The sequence below is a fragment of the Mastigoproctus giganteus genome, chromosome 6 (assembly GCF_048544385.1).
Source record: "Mastigoproctus giganteus isolate SK-2022 chromosome 6, ASM4854438v1, whole genome shotgun sequence".
NCBI classification, from domain to species: domain Eukaryota; kingdom Metazoa; phylum Arthropoda; class Arachnida; order Uropygi; family Thelyphonidae; genus Mastigoproctus; species Mastigoproctus giganteus.
In genome coordinates, this window is record NC_143580.1 from 155,417,674 (window position 1) to 155,432,661 (window position 14,988).

The following is a 14,988-nucleotide window of genomic DNA, read 5'->3' on the forward strand; positions in this document are numbered from 1 at the left end:
ATGAGGAATATCGTTGCATCCCAACGAACAGGACTAATATATTTCAATGAAATATTTACAAACTGTACAAATATTTAAAATATTTACAAAATACTAAATTACTCTATGAATATAAAATATTCATTAATAAACAGAAAATGTTACAATGGAACATCAAATGTGAGACAGGGAAGCACGTGCACAAGGTTGGTGAATGTTATGGAGGCAGTTGTCAATAATTAATTTCATTCGTAGTGATGTAATTGCCTCGCCCTCTTCCCCCATTGGCTTGAATAAATATCACCAGCAGGAAAACGTTTTTAATATATAGAGAGAGATTCCTAGTAAAGATATGTGATTTTGTGTGGAAATCAGAGTTCTGTTGAGGATGAGCATGGGAGCAGCAGATTCTTTTTTGTGCAAAATAAGGCAGGAATGCATTTTAGGATTGAAGCTAACTAAATTTCTTCTCCTTACTGGAGAATTACCTGGAGTCTCTTCTTGAATCCTGTTTTCTCTGAACGTAGAACTGCGTGTCTTTATGTATCAAGTACCCCTTTAATTACTCTGTTCTCGAAGTACAGTACCTTGCATTTGGTAGCATTAAACTTTAGCTGTCATTTGCCAGACCATACTTGCAATCTGTCTAAATCCTTTGAAGTAGCATAGCCTGGTTCCAGTTGTTAACATTTAGAACTAACCTTTAAGTTATCGGTAAACATTTATGGCCTTCCCTATATTCCCTCAATATCATTTAGAATTCTACTCAGTCCACTTTGAAGAATACTCATTTATGATCATCATCATCTGTCTCCTGTTATTCTGACCTGCTCTAATTTATAAAATAACTTCTCATGAGAAACAGTACCAGAAGCTTTACTGAAATTCAGATGTATAATGTCATAGATGTTTCTTGAATCCAGCTGCTTTTATAACCTTGGCATGTAATTTACCAGATTTGTCAAGTAAGGTATCCTCCTCACAAGACTCTCGAGACCCATTTAAGATACCATTCTTGTTGAAATGGTTTTGTATTCTATATTTAACCACAGGCTAAGAAATTGGTCCTTGAGGTTGTCACTTTCTCTCAGATATGCCAGACAAGATGTAGTTGCTACCTGGGAGACTAAAACGCTTATGGAACTGATATTCAGTGGCACTCAAGTCAAGTGGACCCAATTTTGGCATCCGGATGGTCTGTGACAGCCAAATCCTCTGCTTGCACTGTCACGATGGTGGGACTGCTAGTAATCCTGGGTATAACCCCCATGCATAAGCACATTGTGGGTGACCACCCAGGTGTGAACCAACGTAAGCAGGGGTCGAGGTGTGGCACCCACACCACATGGAGGAATGCCGCCGCTCTGTGTTATCAGGCAATACTAGATGGTAGATGACTCTCATCAACTGGTGCAATGCCACCACTTTGCTTATTGGGGGCGCGAAGTGGTGAAATCCATGTTTAGTCTCCAGAGCTAAGTTCCGGTCAACCCTCCCCCATCCCTTCCATCATGCAGTATGACTGATGACTTTTGAGATTATCATGGACATCATGGCGAGATCCAATCTTCCTTACATTTCAAGGGTACAGCTCTAAAACGGCGTTCACAGGCCGGCCACTAGTTAGTACACTGGACTGAACCTATTGGTTTTCTTTAGAAGGCTTCCGGATCAGTTAGTGTATAATCTAGCTACCTCTACTCTGCCAGATAGTGACTGGAGGGAGTCCGAATAGTGTGTATGCGTGGTGGGGGGCATTGTCGAGGCCACGTTATTATCATTATCATTATTGACCATATGGTGCAAGGATGCCTGAGGCTTTTGCTGCACCAGGCAAAAAAAAATTCTGAGTTACCCAGAGAGAGAGAGAGAGAGAGAGAGAGAGAGAGAGAGAGAGAGAGAGAGAGAGAGAATGGTGAAATCAAACTCAAGGATCTGGGTATATTCTTACCATGTGTATGCCATATCCAAAAATTTTGTTACTTCATACAGCATGTTCCCCCCCCCCCCCCACACACACTTTTTCTTACTATTGAATACACCATGAATTGTCAAACTAATAGAGTAAGATTATCTGCATAAAGATCTAAACCTCCCAAATACTTCCTAGTTCGTTTCCCAAATATATGTGGTCTTAGTTCTAATCCAACGATGTCCATTTCCACTTGCAGTCTGCCACACCACATGTACTTTTTCTTACCGAATCTCAGTTATCGGTTGATTCCACCACTGCGCATCTCAGTTGCCCAAGTTATTCACTGTATGATTCTTTTCACTTCAAAGGTGGGACTTGTGCATGTGTCCGTTCCAATATTCCATGTCAGAGACTTGGTAATTTGGAATCTCCTCTTTTAGATCATCCCTGGCTTAAAATCTCTACCTCATTCTGTCAAATTGATATGCTGTCTCTACTGTTCTCCCAACACCACTAATCACTTGAGCTCTTTGACTTTCTCCAGTCCAACTTTCCTAACAGTGAGGTAATTTTCCTTGGTGATTTTAACGTTCACAACTCCAGCTAGCTTACATTTTCTAGTCACAATGACACAGCTGGTAGAGATGCTGAGGCTTTTGCAATTACTAATGACCTTGCACAGATTGTACGTTTACCTACACGAATACTGGACATTACTAACCATACAGCCAACACGCTTGATCTTTTTCTCACAAACAACCCTTCTAAGTACACAGTCAAAGTGAGAGGTCCTTTAGGAACTTCAGTCACAACTTGGTGATTGTCTCTTCTCCAATGGGGCCTTTATCTCATTGCTATTCCCAACCTCATGTTGTTTGGCATTACAAGAATGCAAAATGGAATGACCTGTGAGATTTCTTTTCTTCTTTTCCTTGGTCTGATTACTGTTTAAAAACTTCTGATATTAACATTTGCTCAGATCATATCAGTGAAATTATTCTTGTAGGAATGGAATCCTTTATCTAAACCTTGGTTTTCCAATAAATGTGCTAAGGCTGTTTCAAGAGAAGAATGTTGCATATCGTAATTGGGTTGTTTCCAATTTTTCAGTTCATTTTCTGCCTACACCAAAGTTTGCAACAGTTGTAAAGCAGTTATTAATCAGTCCAAAGTAGATTTTGAACAGACTAAGAATAGAAAACTTGCTTCTTGCCCTAATGGTAGCTGAGCATTCTGGTCTCTTGCCAAAGCTGTTGGCTGCAACTTTTGCCCATCTGTGCTCCCACCTCTGTCAAAACCAGATGGTTCTGTTGTCACTTCAGCCAAAGATAAAGCTGACCTGCTAGCATCCCATTTTTTTTCCAACTCATGTATTAATGATCTTGGTAAATCACCTCCCACCATTCCTAATACGCTCCATTCAATGCCTCCTGTGATCTTCCGTCAAAGGAATGTCAGGATTTTGACGAATCTTGATGCTAAGAAATCTCCAGGCCCTGGTTGTATTTCTCCAATTGTTCTCAAAACCTGTGCTCCTGAATTTACTCCTGTTTTTTTCCGCCTTTTTTCACTTTCTTATTCCAAAGGTGTTTTTCCTTCTGCTTGGAAACTTGCTCATAACCAGCCAGTTCCTATAAAGGGCGACAAATCCATCCCATCCAATTATTGTCCCATTGCAATTACTTCTACTCTTTCTAAAGTAATGGAGAAATCAATTAACTACCAACTCTTAAACTACCTAGAAACCTTCCGTGTGATCAACGATTGCCAGTATGGATTCTGTTAGTGTCGATCCACTGGTGATATTCTGGCTTATGTTACCCATTTTTGAACAAATTCAATGGAAAAGTTTGGTGAAACACAAGCAGTTGCTCTTGACACCTCAAAAGCTTTCAATCGTGTTTGGCATAAAGGTCTTCTAAACAAGCTTCCATCTTATGGTTTGCCAACTGTTTTTTTTGATTGGTTATCGAGTTTTCTCTCTGATCACTCACTGAGGGTGATAGTAGATGGCTCTCTGTCTTGTTTCTTCTCCACTAATGCTGGTGTCCCCCAAGGTTGTTCTTTCCTCCACTCTTTTCCTCTTGTATATTAATGACCTTCTTCCATTTACTGGAAATTCTATCCATAGTTTTGCCAATAATAGCACTTAGCATCCACTTTCCATTACGAGAAACCTTGCCCTGCTGAATCAGCTTCAACTTCTCAAATATCCACTACCAATTCCTTAAATGCCGATCTCCAGTTAATTCTCCAGTGGGGCAAAGACAATTTGTTGATTTCAATCCTTCTAAAACTCAGTCTTGTCTTTTCTATCTCGCAAGAGGGATTCTTCTGCTCCTATCTTTGGTGACACTCTGATTTCTAGGCAAGTTAGTATATCTTTTTTGGGGATTACCCTGACTTCTAATCTCTCTGGGAACAAGCACATTACAAATATTGCTTCCTCTGCGTCTAAAAAACTTGGTTTTCTCTTTTGCTCTCAGCATTATTTTTCTTCCAAACAGCTGTTCAATCTTTACAAATTGCAAATTCACACTACCATGGAATATTGTTCCCACATCTGGGTTGGTGCCTCCAAGATGACCTGGATCCTATAGAGAACTGTTGGCATTGTGTGGAATCTGCAGTTGGCAGAAAGAAACCAAAGACCCCGTTGTGAATTTCAGGAAGCCATAATTCATGTTTGGAACTACGAACTATCAGTTGATTATATTCGGAAATTGACTTTGTCAATGCCTTGACAGTGTGCTGCCGTCATCAGGGCCAAGGGCGGTTCAACTAAATATTAGCTTGCACCTGGTGAACTTTTCATTTTGTTTTCCTTTTATAATGATAAACTGAAGCAAATTGAGAGCGTCTGATAATATTTTAGCCATAAATGTCGTTTTACCAAAACTGTTGTATAAAGGTTGCAAATGCTCATTTTGGAATATTTTGAGAGCACCTGTCAAATATTACTTAGCTTTGCCTTAACTGTTAATAAATATCTTTTGTTTATATTTCTGTTTGTGATGCTAGTCATTAATGTAACATACCATCGCAAAAAAAGGGTTAGAAATGTGAAATTCCTAGGTGATGCACTTTCTTTGAACACCAGTGTATACGAAGATTTTTCTTAACTGACCTAACTGTGACATTATATAGCCAATTTGTCATTATTTCCAATGTTGCTGTAACCAAGTTTGAATTTGCATTTATGTAGTGCTTAGAATGGTATTGGCCATGGTAATAAAATATTAGGAGAAATATAGTGTATGCTATAAACTCATTCTGAGGAGCCACTTGATTCTTGTAACTACTTTTATAAAATCGTTTGCGTGCGTGGATTAAGTACTTGTGATACAAAATCTTTCTCATATTTTTTTTAATGTTTGTTTGGATCCTCCTGTGTTAAATTCTGTACAGGCACTCCCAAATTTTTGCCGACCGATGCAAACTTTAAAAAATTGTGAAAACGTATTTTGCATCCCATAGTAATAAATGGAGGTATCGTGGAAATATCGTAATGTGAACCCATTGGGGGTTTTTTTTAACCCCCAATAACACATTGGGGTTTTTTTTTTTTTTTTTTGGTAATTCGTTCCAAGACCTCTGAAGTTGAAATTTTCGCTATATAACTAAGCTATTTATCTCTAAAAGGTCACTTTTATAATGGAAACTGTGCTACACTTTCATCATTATCATATGTTCTGTTATAAAAATCAATTTTAAGCACTTTTGTGATATTTTTCTAAAACACAATTCTGGAGGTCAATACCATAAAACAATAAAAACAATTTGCACTTTCCAGTTTATTGGGCTTTTCTGTTAGTGCAATCTATAAATGGGTAGTAAACTCGATCCTATTACATTTGCGATAATACTGATAACTGGAATTCTGTGGGTTTTTACATTATGGTATTAATGTGAAATAAGTTTCCCATCACTGAAATCTTCAATCATATAAAAACATAAATAAATTTTCAGAATCTTCTCTTCATTCCTGTTTACTTATTACAATGATGAAGGGAAGGCACCAACAGAAAGTGCAAGTGCTGGCAATGCTAGGAAATGAAGCAAAATTGATTTAGGAAATGAAGATGATTAATTAAGAATATGAAGCAGGACAAAGTTTGTCGTCTATTACACGGAATTAGTTTTCGCTGCTTCAACAGTGAATACTATTTTAAGGGACAATGCACGTATAAAAGAACATGTTAAAGGATCAACACATTTAAGATCAACGGTGATCACAAAACAGCATTCAGGTGCTATATCGAAGATGGAAAAGCTATCAATAATATGGCTAGAAAATCAGATTCAGAAGCAAGTGCTCCTGAGTCCAGTGACCATTCAAGCAAAATCAAGAAGTATTTATGAAGAAATTAAGGATAAGTACAGTGAATCCCAAACTAAGTTCGTGGCAAGCAACGGGTAGTTTAATAGGTTCAAGCATCGTGCTGGTTTCCAAAACATCAAAGTATGCAATGAAGTTGCCAGTGCCGCTTCTGCAGCTGCTGAGAAATTTTGCAATGTGTTGATAAAAACCCCTTCTAAATCTGCACAGCCCTCAACTTCCACAACCATGTGCTTATCAGCTGGAGAGTTAATTCTGGCAATGATGCTCGAAAGATAAAACTTGCTGGCATTGCCTATCTTCTCTTTCTTTTTGTAATTTTATAATTTCGAAATTTTTGTAATATTGTACTCTTTTGTAATTTTTTCCTGCGTGTGTGATAAAAAAATTGAATAAATAATTCTATTTACGTGTTTGTCGAACATTTCTTTTTTGCTTCAATCAAATTAAGTGTGCATAGTTGCAAGTGTTGCATAAGCATTTAGGGAAATTCCGACTTGCATAGAGTTCCACGGAACGCAATCCTTACACAAGTCGGGGAGCGGCTGTACATGTATATTTTAGAAAAGTATTGAATTTTGCACTTAAAATAAATTTTTCTGTATCCTAAAAACATGTTTTAAACTTTGGCTTAGCATTGTCTGTCCTGCCAATAATTGTAGTTGATATTTAAACTGAAAACACTGATAAATTTTTTAATTATTAAACTGTTATAATTTTATGCATCATTAATGATCTCTGTTTTATTTCTTTACAGGCAAGATTTTTATTATCCAAAGTTAATCCATCAATAACGCACAACACTTATAGCTGGGGTCAGGTGGGTGTTAATCATATTTAATATTGCATTTAATAATATAGTTGAAATTAAGATTTGAATGGTTTCAGTCCTCTGTGTTTTCTATAAATATGAGATGCAAAACAGGTTTCCAGACTGGCCACATGGAGTGCCAACCACACATAGTATAAGCAGTGCACCATTAGATGCTTCTGAACTAATTCATTGTGAATTAGTTTGATTTTTTGCCAATAGAACATTTTGCTTTTGTACAGTTGGTGTGTTTTTGTTGAACCAGTGTTGTGTGAAATTGAAAGCACACTTGAATTTTTGTAGCCAAGTAAGATGACAGACATTAACAAATAGTGAATTTGCATAAAAATTTATCATAAACTTGGAAAAACAGCTTCAGAGACTTATGAAATGCTTAAAAAAGCATTTGGTAATGATGGTATGGGTAGAACACAAACTTTTCAATGGCATTCACATTTCCAAAGTTGCCAAACTTCGGTTGAGGATTTTCAATGTTCATGGTACAGTCAGTCCTCATATAGCATGATAGTTGTGTTCCTAGAAACCCTCGTGCAATGCAAAATCGTGCAATATAAACAACAGGCCCTATGGGAAAAATAGGGTTAGGTGCCGACCACCCAAGATTGAACACACACATTTATAACCAAAACATTACCAAACACAATAAATAATCGTAATAAAATACTTAGGTATTTTATTATTTTATTATAGCATTATAAAATATTGCTAATGCTTTTGCTTCTATCGTAAGCAAACTCGTTTTTTGTTTGATTTTCTATCCAAACAGATGACAGTCGTTCCATCTCTTCCAATTCTTTGTGTCTTAATCTAATGGATTTTAATTACACTTTGAGTTGTTCCTGCTATGAAAGTTGTTTTTATTTTCTCTGCATTCTTTGTAATTCTCGGCATTGCCTCATTTAGGTCTGTATCACATGGTCTTTCATTTCGCTCAAAGCGTTTCACAATTTCATATTTTTTCTCTATCGACAGAGGTGGACTGGCCATAAGCCTTACCGGGGAACCCCGGTGGACCGGAGGCCGGTGTGATTTTGGCCATAAACCATAGTATGAGGCCACTATAAATTTTCCCGGGTAAGAATTTTTGACCCAGTCTGCCTCTGTTTATCGATATTGCTTTTCTTTTTCTCTCTGAATCTGCAGTGTCTTCACTAGGATGCTTCCTTTCCACACCTTTTAAGTAAAAATTATTTTACTCATTTTTAGGGAATAAAGCACATTTACAAAACGAGGAGGCACGCTTGATATACATAAACAAAGCTACTGCCATGTAGCAACTGAATAAACAACACTGTAAAGGCAGAGATACACTATTAACACTTCACATTTTACTAAAGCACATTTCTAGGGGTTACTACCATAAAACAAAAACAATTTCCAGTTGCGTTTCTGCTAGTGGAATCTGTTACAAACTGGTAGTAAACTTGATCTAATTGCATTTGTGAGTATACCGATAGCTGGAATTGTGTTGGTTTTTTCATTATTATGGTGAAATGTGTTTCCCCTTGTAAACACATGATGTAAAACACAAATACATTTTCAGAATCTTCTCTTCATTCCTATTGTGTTGCGTTCAGTTGAGATGATTCCGCGTTCGACTGCCATTTCTTGTAAACACAAAGGCGAATCGTGCATAAGCGAATTCGCTTCGTGTTATATAAGATATCGTTCCCCTGTTTATAAATCATGTATGATCGAATTCGTGTAGTGTAAACATGTGTTATACGAGGATTGACTGTATCTATTATTAAACTGGACTGATGAAAATGTTGAAAAAATGCATTAAGTTATCCATGAGGACAGACGGTGTGTGATTAATGATACTTATGACATTCTAGGCCTAACTGAAAATTTTAACATGAAATAGCTTGCCATAAAATTTGTGCACCATTTGCTCAGTGAGAAACAAACAGAACCAGCTTTCTGCATGCAGGACCCTGAAAGCAAAAGGACAGAAACTTCCTTCCTAAGGAAGGAAGTTTCTGTCCTTTTGAAATGAAAGCTTTAGACCCTGAAACAAAGCAGCATTGCCCCAGTGGAAAAGTCCATCTCCACGTACAAAAATGGCAAACCAGGTAAGATAAAACATCAAGAGCATGAGGAATTGTTCATCAGGAGTTACTTCCACTGGGCCAAACTGTAAATCACCAGTTCTACATCAGGTTCCTAAAGTGTTTGAGGGAGGATGTCAGGAGAAATTGCCCAGATAGTGGTTCACTCAGGATTGGCTTCTATATTGTGACAATGCACCCTCCACATGACTTTGTCGGCTCAGCAGTTTTTAGCCAAGAACAAATGGATGGTCCCACACTCTCCTTATTCTCCCAATCTGTGCCCTGTGACTTCATTCCAATTCTTCAAAATGAAAATCCAGTTAAAAGGACAATAATTAAAAGACATTGTCGAAATTCAGTTTGGAGAAAAGGTTGGAGAACTTCATGCAACAGGAGTTCCAAAGATGCTTCAAAGAATTGGAGAGGCACTGGGATTGATGTAAACCCTGTAGGGGACTGCTTTGCAGGGAGTAATGCCAAAATATAACTAATATAAGTCTAAATTAATTTTATTGCTCCAGTCCAGAAACTTTTGGCTTGCATCTTGTATGGGGGGTTTCATGCTTAAATGAACACCTCCTTATACTTAATTGGCATTTTTACAATAACCACATTTAACCACAGATGAAAATTAACAGTGAAATACAAATAATGTATGAACGTGTGTTCCCAAAGCTTGAGAAGAGGAATTAGGTAGATACTAAAAGAGTGGAGCATTTGGGTAGAAAGATTTTTTTTTTTTTAATTGGTAAAATGGTACAAATATGTTAGTTATAAAATGTCTGCAAGGCACTGATGTTGGTAGTGAAGAAAGGCTTGGTTCATCATATAGCCATTCTCTCTCACTGATTCACAGTAATGAAAATTAAAGGAGGCCCAATCATTTCAATGTTGCCAGTGTCATTCACATTTGTGGTATGCAGCAGGATGATATGCTTTTTAGTTGCCAAAGTCTTTTCTTGCCAGTTTCTGATGCCTGTCATTGTGTGGTGTGTTAATCTACCATAAACTGCACATTAATTGTCAAACCTCATAGCAGAATATCAACATTATCAACAACAATGATACTGCAATTCGTTCAAAAATTATTACATATGGCCTTCTAACTGATGGCTATGAGTTGAATTTTTTTTTTTTGGTTGCAGGAAATCTTTGTGAACACACCCTATTAGATAACTTTGACTCAGGTAAGTGGTGCACCTATGTCTCATCTTGTCAGTATTCACTGCATAAATGCATTTTCCTCCATTCCAACTCAAACTAGTATGAGTGTTTTGTATCTATGGCAATACATTGCACCTTCTAGTCAAAAATTAACATCTTTGACATCCGTCCTGCTGACACCTCTTTAAATAGCAAGTGACTATCGAAAAAAACTTTTCCATATTTCTAACACTTATGCATATTTTGAATGCTGTATCATGTGCCATGATGTATACCTGCTTTCCAAAATCTGTTCTTTGGCATGTTAAATGTTTGTGCCAGTTATGGCGATCAGCTAAACATAAATGTCAAAGTTTGTGGCTACTTTGCAGGCTTCTGAAAACTTGTTGTTCAGTCATTCACAATTGTATGACGGGATCTCTTCATACCTAGCACACAGCCGCATAGAATTTCAGTGGGTTCCACATTGTGTTTTACAGAAATTTGAAAATACAGTACTGAACTTTATGATATGTTCTATATTTGGAGTGACAGAATCCAAGACCATTTTGTATTGTCTGCTGAGCCGCTGGGAACACACTCACATAACAGTAAGTGAGAGTAGAGTTACATTGGTCCATCCTGAAAATCTGCCCTTATATATACAAAAGAGATTTTCTCAGTAATAGATATTTAAGAATTCAGTTTGGTTATATTATTGATGTATAATTGTTAACAGGATATTACAAAAAATACCCTTTTAAACTTAGATTTTATTTTGAGGCATCTATATACTGCAGAATGGTAATTTTATATATTAAAGTGAAGAAAATCTCTCAAAGTTGTACTCTGTATACCACAGTGTTCAGTATGGGATCCCATTTCACTCTCCAAATGTCCAAGAAATATTCCAACACCTGTCACAGTTTGATGAGTGTTTCTTCATAGCTGTAGAAAATATAAGAGGAACATGAGCCTGAACTTTTGCATAACCCATTTATATATACAAGGGGTGATCATTTAATTTGCGGATTGGTGCAAGATTTTATGCTTACTGTGCAAACTTTCCATAACTTCCACTAGAGGCACTCTCCCTGATTGCTACTGAGCAGACCCTGTGTATGCATGCTGGTACTTTTCTAGCTATGTTGCATGAAGAGTTTTTTTTTTTTTTTCCTTTAGCCACATCTTACTGACGATTGTTTTGAAGCAAGTATCATGTTTGACATACAGATTGAACAGCAATATGTGATTTGTTATTGTGTCAGATGCTACTTAAATGCATCAGAAACAATTAAAGAGATGAATGAAGCATATGGTAATGAGTGTCTTGGTAGGACAGACATATTCCAATGTGAAGTGGTTTCTCCATCAAGACAGTGCCAGGCCCCATACGGCTAATATTGTGCAGACAGTGATCACTGCCATAGGTTCAGAGGTTGTGCCTCATCCCCCTTTTTCACCGGACTTAGCCCCATGTGATTTCTTCCTGTTTCCACATCTGAAGAAAGCTCTGAAAGGCAAATGTTTCACGTGCAACACAACGATACTTGTAAATCGCCATAATGGGGCCACTTCACAGTCTTTCATTAAATGGCTTGCAAGAAGCATTTAATGCATGGGTACAACAGTGGTGAAAGTGTGTAAAGTTCAAGGGAGAGTGTTTCAAGAAGGAGAAATCCACAGAAAATTCAGATGGTGATAATTAAGATCTTGCACCAGTACACAGATCAAATGATCCCCCCCCCCTTGTATAATGAAGCAGAGCAAGATCCAGTGATTATTTTGGGAAAGGCCATATCAAATCTTCCCTATATCAACTCCAGAAATAGGAAGCCTTCTCATTTGACATGTTTGTAATTTTGAAATACTTCCTTGTGGATATGTGAATGATCACTGTCCTATTGAAACACACTGAAGGAGATCTTCCTGATTTCCACAGAAAAATAACACCAGTAATTGTGCATTCTGCAAAAGGAATAAACTGTACATCTTTCATACCGAAACAGTAAAAAAGGAGCTGACCGTTTTGGTTGTGTGTAATGTGTTTCATGTGGGCAGGTAATTTTCCTGCTCCACACTATATTTGTCAATTCACTTTTATTGATAAGTGATGTGTTGCTTCATCTCTCAAGCACTTCAGTATTGTTGGACAGACAACTTTTGTAGTCAAGACCCGCTAATTTTTATAAAGACAGAAAAATGCTAACGGGAGGCTTGTCCATTGTTGAAAAAAAGCACAGTGTTTACCCTGTATGCACGAAAGATGTCTTGTTTTATGTGAAAACATCTATGGCAGCAATAGTAACAGGTATAAATATCTCTGGAAAAAATATCCCATTTTCTAATTATTATTATTATTATTATTATTATTATACTTAACACATATTACTGACAATAATCACAGATTAAAATTTGTAAAAAATCATAAAAATTATAATCAAACGTTTAAGTATTATAATTATCTTAATATACTTAAATAATCTTAATAGTAGTACTTAAATGCTAAATCCATTATTTGGTTAACTCTTGTCTGCAGTGTGTGTTGTTGTAGAACGGATTGATTGTACGGTCGAATTCTGTGATTGGGTGATTATTGTGAAGGTGTTTTCTTTCTGATTGTTTTATGTTGAGGAGGGGGGGGTGCTTATCTGAGATAGGGTGTTTTCCTCCTCATCCTGCTGTTTTAAAATCGGTAAACAAGTTCGCAATTTATAAACAGTGTCAAGTTGGGGGGGGGATACACACTCTAGGCATATCAACCTAGGAGGACAGCGGGCAGGGAAAGCAGTATCAAATTTTGCAATTTTTTTTTCACTATTTAATATTAGAAGTAACCATTAGATTACTAGGAGGATTAGATTACAGTGTCTTCCAAAATTTGAATTTTTAAAAATGTTCAAATCACCATTGCATCCATAAGCACCAACATCTATTGCAGTGAAACAATAGTTTGTATTGATTTCCACATAACAGTATTGAATTTTAAGATTTTTTTCACTATTTAATATTAGAAGTAACTGTTAGTCGAAATATGGACTTGTACACAAGATTTGGAGTTTTACCTACTTAAATAATCTTATTATAATAATTATAACAAGAAAATGGGATATTTTTACCGGAGATATTTTTTCTGTGATTCAACAGCACCAGAGTAAACCGTTTCAAAATTTTTGAACGATTTGATTGAAATTTACTTATGCTACCTAGAAGGTCGATCAAATTGGTTTTCAAGGTTTTGATCGATGTTGATCAAAACCTTGAAAAGCAGATTTTATTAAAGTCTGCATTTTATTCTTGCATAATATTACTACCCGCTGCTTACTCTACCAAATCAACGTTAGAGTAAATCACTAGAGTAAAATCATTAACAATCGATTCCGTCATTTCTGTTGCAAGAAAATTTCATTACCAATCGATTTTATTCTAGTACCCCATAGATGTTTTCACATCAAAAACAACAATGGATAGGCCTCCCATACATTGAAACGTACCAACAACCTTTGAAAAAAATTAGTAAACCTAGCCTTCAGCAGATCCAAGAAACTAGAAACAAGAACCTTTAAAAAGTGCAACCAACAATAAAAAGACAATAGATTTTAAACAACAAACAAACATAGTTTATGCAATTCCTTGCACACCAGACTGCGATTGCATATATATAGGCAGCACGAGAACATCATTACATACAAGAATCCAAAATCACAAAAGCAGTTTAAAAGTAGCCTCAAATAATAAAGAAAAAATATACCAGACAAGAAAATTTTGTTGTGAACTAGTAGCTCATCACTTAGACACAGGACATCACCCATCTTTTGAAAAAAAACCATAATAATAGACAAACAAGACACAAAATTTAAGTTAGAAACCGTGAGACTCTGGCAATAAGATCAACACCAGTAATCAATAAACATACATACAAATAGACAAATAATAATTTCTGATAAATGGGACTTAAAACAAACATCCTATAGGTTCAAATTTAATAACAAAACATACCCCCCCCACCATCCAGGTCATATCTATCTCTCTTTCTCCCTCTCTCTCTCAAAAAAAAAAAAAAAAAAAAACCTTTAAACTGTTCTAAATTTTTCAAATTCCCAAGCTATTAAGTGTAATATAAGGGGATGGGAATTTTCCTTCGATCCTACTTCTCTTGCTTTCACCTACTCAAACACCCTTTCGAAATACGGCAATGGAATGTGCCCGGGCTATAAATACGGCCTTTGACACGTTCTCTTCCCTTTGAAGATGGTATAAACAAAAAGCCCCAATCAAACTTCAGGTATTCATCTCCCGTTATACTTCTAATGTCACACTTCTATTATTTCCCCATGCATGGATTTAGGATCAAAGCTTGCTTTTATTCCTTTGTCGTCTTACTGGGTTTATTTCATTTCAATACTATTCTAATTACATCTTAACGGATGCAGTCATTCCTGGATAAATCTCAGGTAAGAGAATTTCTTTCTAAAATTTAATATTCCAAAAATACTTCTTAATAGCTTACACTATCTATTTGGTTAAATTCACACCATTTATTCTAAATTCAAAATGAGAAAATCTCTACAAAAGAAAAATCACAAAAAGTTAGTATTTGTCCGACTTTACAAAAATTAGTGGGTCTCAACTACACAAGTTCTCTCCAACATGTCTAATAAAGTTTTGATACTTTAGGATTCCTATAATTTTTTACACTACATCAGGCACTTCAGTATTGTGAGTC

At 36.4% G+C, this 14,988-nt stretch overlaps 1 protein-coding gene across 3 annotated transcripts in view; it reads left to right on the forward strand.

Annotated features, from left to right (window-relative positions):
• Window positions 1-14,988, forward strand: part of Sec23 (transport protein Sec23) — a 250,336-nt gene that overhangs the window by 211,180 nt on the left and 24,168 nt on the right. For 2 of the 3 annotated variants that reach the window (XM_090376546.1, XM_090376547.1), the window contains exon 20: window positions 6,991-7,053. In XM_090376546.1, coding sequence (XP_090232672.1) covers window positions 6,991-7,053 — 63 coding nt within the window. Of the gene's footprint in view, window positions 1-6,990; window positions 7,054-13,472; window positions 13,476-14,988 lie in introns of all 3 variants that reach the window. The other variant, XM_090376548.1, reaches the window with a different exon arrangement.